The 5,502-nt window shown below is 58.6% G+C and overlaps 1 protein-coding gene across 1 annotated transcript in view; it reads left to right on the forward strand.

Moving 5' to 3' along the window:
• The window catches only part of LOC103621495 (antigen peptide transporter 2), a gene marked incomplete at its 5' end in the record, with an annotated part of 10,750 nt that continues 5,248 nt past the window's right edge, over nucleotides 1–5,502 (forward strand). The window contains 11 exons of the mRNA XM_017742928.1: nucleotides 1–169; nucleotides 771–879; nucleotides 957–1,087; nucleotides 1,584–1,789; nucleotides 2,492–2,689; nucleotides 3,075–3,203; nucleotides 3,282–3,470; nucleotides 3,693–3,866; nucleotides 4,160–4,319; nucleotides 4,609–4,736; nucleotides 5,365–5,498. Coding sequence (XP_017598417.1) covers nucleotides 1–169; nucleotides 771–879; nucleotides 957–1,087; nucleotides 1,584–1,789; nucleotides 2,492–2,689; nucleotides 3,075–3,203; nucleotides 3,282–3,470; nucleotides 3,693–3,866; nucleotides 4,160–4,319; nucleotides 4,609–4,736; nucleotides 5,365–5,498 — 1,727 coding nt within the window. The remainder of the gene's footprint in view (nucleotides 170–770; nucleotides 880–956; nucleotides 1,088–1,583; nucleotides 1,790–2,491; nucleotides 2,690–3,074; nucleotides 3,204–3,281; nucleotides 3,471–3,692; nucleotides 3,867–4,159; nucleotides 4,320–4,608; nucleotides 4,737–5,364; nucleotides 5,499–5,502) is intronic.

Below are 5,502 nucleotides of genomic sequence, written 5' to 3' on the forward strand. Positions count from 1 at the left end.
GCAGTGGCCCTGCTGGCCTGGGCCACGCCCCCGGCCCCCGGCGGTGTCCCTGAGACCCTCGGCGACGGTCCCCAGGCTCGTGTCACCGTCTGGCGCGTTCTGCAGTTGACCTGGGAGGAGCAGAACGTCCTTGGAGCTGCCTTCCTCTGCCTCGTGCTGGCAGCCATTGGTGGGTGACGTGTGGTGAGAGGTGCTAACACCCCAAATTTAGGTTCTGCAGCCCCAAATTGAGAACCCCCCCAATTTGGGAACTCCCCCCAAATTGGGTGCTGGCCCCTAAAAATTTTGTGCTGAGCCCCTAAATAGGTGATGACCACCCTAAAATTGAGTGGTGACCCCCCTAAATTGGGAGTTGACCCCTTCAGTTGGGTGCTGACCCTCCAAATGGGGTTCTGACCTTGCAAACTCGACTGTTGATCCCCCAAAATTGGGTGCTCCCCCTCAAACATAGGATCTGATGCCCAAAAATGGATGTTGACCCCCAAGGCATTGGGCCCTGATTTCCCATTCTTAGGTTCTGACCCCTAAAATTGTGTGCTGAACCCCCAAAAATTGGTACTGACCGCCTAAACTGGGTCTCAAACCCCTAAATTTGGCACTAAAACCCCAAAATTGGGTCCTGATCTCTCTAAATTTTCTCCTGCCCAAATTGTGTCTTGCCTCCCCAAAATTAGATCCTGATTCCTCAGATTGGGTCCTGCCCCTCCCAAATCAGGGTCCCTCTGTGTCAGTGGTCACACCTATGGTGACATGGCCTTGGTGACACCCAGGGGAGACGTTGGGACCATACGTCACTGGGAAGGTGCTGGATGCCATCGGGAGTGGGGACGGACTCACCGCTGGAGCTGTCGGGATGGTGGTGGCTGCCGGAGCTGCCAGGTGGGTCACAGCATTCCCGGGGCCTGTCCCCATGTCCCCAGCATCCCTGATGTCACCATGTCTCCATGTCCCCCCAGTGTGCTGTTTTCCGGGTGCCGTGGGGGGCTCTTCACGCTGTTGGAAGCGCGTCTCCATCAGAGCCTGAGCCTCCGGCTCTTCTCTCACTTGGTGCGCCAAGACCTGGACTTCTTCCAGGGAACCCCGGCAGGTAGTGGGGCACGGCCCAGCCCCAGCCCACCTGTCCCATCCCATCCCAACTATCCTGTCACCCCAGTCCCCATCCCAGCATTCCATCCTGTCCCAACCATCCTACCCCCATCCCATCTTATCCCATCTGTCTGTTATGCCATCCCCATCCCCATCTCCATCCCAATCCCATCCCATCCCATCCCATCTTCCTGGTTTCGTTCTACCCCAATGTCCCATCCTGTCCCAATCCCACTTTCCCATTCTATCCACTGTCCCATCCCCATTATTTTCATTCCGATGGCTCTCTCCCATTGCATCTTCCCACCTGCATCTCACCATCGCCGTCATCCCATCCCACCATCTCCATTCCCACCATCCCATCTCCACTGTCCCATCCCACTTTACCCTGACCATCCCCATACCCATTGCCATCATCCCATCCCCCTGGTCCCCATCACATCATTCCCATCCTGTCCCCATCCACCATGGTCCCAGTCTCTTTTCCTGCCCTGCAGCTGAGCTCGTGGCTCAGTTTTCCATGGAAGTGCCACGGGTGTGCATGGCAGCACCGAGTGGAGCCAACCTGCTGTTCCGAAGCCTGGGAATGGCGCTGGTGGTGGGGTCGTTCATGGTGGGGCTGGCACCGGGGCTGGGGCTGCTGCCGCTGCTGCAGCTGCCCCTTGAAATCGCCACCCACCGCATCCAGAGTGCCCGGGAACAGGTCAGGAATACAGGAGGGAAACAGTGGGAAGGAGACACAGAGATGGGATAAGTGGGTGGGAATGCTGGAGTTGGGATGGAGGCCAGGGGAATGGGATGGTGGGAATGCTGGCATGGGGATAGAAGGGAATGGTGGAGATTGGAATGGTGTGGATGGGAAGAGAAGGATGGGATAAGGTGAGATGGTGGGGAAGAGACAGGATGGGATGGGATGGGATGGATGGTGTGATAAAACAAGGACAGGGGTTGGGATGGGGTGGTTGGATGGGGACCAGGGAGATGGGAGTGGGGATGAGGACCAGAGGAATGGAATACTGAGAATGAGAATGGTGGGGATGGGAATGAGTGGGGATGGGAATGGTGGGATTAGGACTGAAAGGATGGATGGGAATGGTGGGGATGGGAGAGAGGGGCGTAGGATGGTGGGAATGCAATAGTGGGGATTCAGTGGGTGTGGTGGGATGGGAATGCTCGGGACGGGATGTGGATGGTGGGCCAGGAAGGAGAACTGGGAAAGTTGGAGATGCCCCAATGCTGCCACAGGCACTTCAGCGATCCATGCTGGAAGCATCCGCCCGGACAGCCTCCGCGGTGCAGGCACCCGCTGCTGGGTGTGGTGGGATGGGAATGCTCGGGACGGGATGTGGATGGTGGGCCAGGAAGGTGACCTGGGAAAGTTGGAGATGCCCCAATGCTGCCACAGGCACTTCAGCGATCCATGCTGGAAGCATCCGCCCGGACAGCCTCGGGGGTGCAGGAATCTGTTGCCGCCATCGAGACAATCCGTATGTTTTCGGCGGAAGAGGAAGAGGAGGAGCAGCACAGATGCAACCTGGTCAAGGAGCTGAGGCTGAAGGAGCAGATGGAGCTGGAGCTGGCACTCTTCACCCTTGTCAAGAGGGTATGGGGGGACCGGGAATGGGAATGAGGACACCAGGGAATGGGGACACCAGGATCAGGGATGAGGACACTGGGAATGGGGATACTAGGAATGGCGACACTGGGACCAGGAATGGGAAACCAGCAGCTGAGAAACCAGCACTGAGAGCAGGCATGGGGACACCAGAACAGGGACACTGGGATCAGGAATGGGCATGCCAGGAATGGGAATGGTGACATTAGAAGCAGGATGGGGACACTGGGACAAAGGTTGGGAACATTGGAATCAGGAATGGGGACATCAAGATTGGGACGGGGACACCAGGAAGAGGAATAAAGACACCAGGAGCGGAATGGGGACACCAGGAGTGGGATGGGGGCACCAGTATCCCTGTTCCCACCCACAGATGCTCCAGCTGGCCATCCGGGTCCTGGTGCTCTTGCGGAGCCACCAGCAGCTCCGTGATGGATACATCACTCCTGGGGTCCTCGTCACCTTCCTGCTGTACCAGGACACAGTTGGCAGCCATATAGAGGTGATCCCATGGAATCCACATCTGTCCATCCATCCATGCTTTTGTCCATTCTGGTGCCACCCCCTTCGTTGTCCCTAGGTGCTGCTCTACGGTTTCAGTGAATTCCTGAACAAAGCGGCTGCTGGACAGAAGATCTGGGAATACCTGGATCGGAAACCCACAGGGGATGTCGGGGGGACGAGGGAGCCCCCTGAGCTTCAGGGCCACGTCACTTTTCAGAAGGTTTCCTTTGCATATCCTGGGAATCCAGAGCACCCTGTGCTGAAGGTGGGTCTGGGGGGAGGTGAGGTTTCCCAGGGGTGGGAATTCTGATGTCATTCCACAGGACACATTCTTTGAGGCAGATCCAGTGGAAGACTGGGCATTCCCAAGAGTGGGAATTCCAGCATCATCCTGTCCATCCCACAGGATGTGTACTTTGAGCACATCCCAGGGAGGGTGGGATTCCAGGGGGTGGAAATTCTGGCATCACCTGTCCCCATCCCACAGGATGTAACCTTTGAGGTGCGTTCCGGGGAGGTGACAGCGCTGGCGGGGCCCAATGGAAGCGGGAAGAGCACGGCTGTGGCACTGCTGGAGCGGCTGTGGGATCCTGGGAGTGGGAGGGTGCTGCTGGATGGGATCCCGCTGCCAGAATATGAACACCAGTACCTGCACCGGAAGGTAGGGACAGCAGAGACACTGAGAACACTGGGAATGGAATGGGGACAGGGATGGGGACACTGAAGTAGGATGGGCACAACAGGAAATGGGATGGGAACACTGGGAAGCGGGGTGGGGATGACAGAGATGGGGATGGGGAAAATGGGAAGTCAGGGATGGGGACACTGGGGACACAGATGGGGACAATGGGATCAGGGATGGAGACTATGGGGACACCAAGGTAGGATGGGGCTGTGGAAGGGATGGGGACACCAGGAGCCAAGACGGCATCACAGAGCTCAGGGCTGGGGCAGGTGGTGCTGGTGGAGCAGGATCCCGTCCTGTTTTCCGGAACAATCCGTGAGAACGTCGTGCTGGGGCTGGAGCACTGTGAAGAGTCAGAGCTGCGGGAGGCTGCCAGGGCTGCCGGAGCCATGGACTTCATCCAGGGGCTGGAGCGGGGCTGGGACACCGGTGAGAGCCAGGGGGATCCCAGGATCCTCTGGCAAAGATGGGAGAGCATGGTGGGTGGCAGATGGTGGGGTGTGGGGGGATCCCTGAGGTCAGATCCCACTGATGCCATGGGATTGCTCCCACAGTGGTGAGGGAGTGTGGGGGGTATGTAAAAATGGGGGGACCCCTCTCAGGCTGGGATCCCACTGATCCCAGGATCCCCCCCAGAGGTGGAGGAGCACAGGGGGTGAGGAGAAGAGGGGGAACCCCGGGGCTGGATCCCACTGATCCCAAGGGATTGCTCCCGCAGAGGTGGGGGAGCATGGGGGGCAGCTGGCGGCAGGGGAGCGGCGCCGCGTAGCCCTGGCCCGGGCTCTGCTCCGGCGTCCGGCCGTCCTCATCCTCGACGAGGCACTGGATGATGGAGATGAGGGGGCGGTGAGTGGGGTGGGATGGAGCGGGTTGGTCGGGATAGGGGTGCAATTGGTGAAAATGGGGTGTGATGGTATGGCTGTGGAGAGGTGGGATGGCTGGAATGGGATGGTGGGATGGGGACTGGAGAGACGGGGTGGTGCGAATAAGGGATAATGGGGTGGAATGGGAATGATGTGATGAAGACAGGTATTGGATTGGGTGGCATGGGTCAACAAGGTGGGGAAATGGGACAGGATGGTAGGATGGGAATGGTGAGGATGGGATGGAGACCAGGGGTGTAGGATGGCAGGAAAGTAGAATGAAGGGATGAAAACAAAGAGATGTGATAGGGTGGGATGGGATGGAGTAGGAATGGAGGGGATGGGAATGCTGGGATGAGGACAGAGACATGGAATGCAATGGGAAGGGTTGGGGTGGTGGGAGTGGGGTGGGATGGAACAGTCAGGATGGGGATAGTGTGGACAGGATGGCACAATGGGCATGGGAGGTGGGAGATAGGATGATGGGGATAGGGTGGGACTGAGAGGAATGGGACAATGGGGTGGGATTGGATGGTTGGGATTGGGTGGGACCAGGTGGGACTGGGTAGGACTGAGTTGGATGGGATGGGATGAGAGTTCTTCAGTCCCAGGCACAGCACTGGCTGCGCACTGGGCTGGCCCAGACCGTGCTGGGCGTGTCCCACCGGCCACGGGTGCTGGATGCGGCCGATCGCCTCGTGGTGCTGGAGCGCGGAGCCGTGGTGGAGACAGGAACGCCAGCAGAGCTG

This window comes from Corvus brachyrhynchos, unplaced genomic scaffold, assembly GCF_000691975.1.
Source record: "Corvus brachyrhynchos isolate BGI_N302 unplaced genomic scaffold, ASM69197v1 scaffold489, whole genome shotgun sequence".
NCBI lineage: Eukaryota > Metazoa > Chordata > Aves > Passeriformes > Corvidae > Corvus > Corvus brachyrhynchos.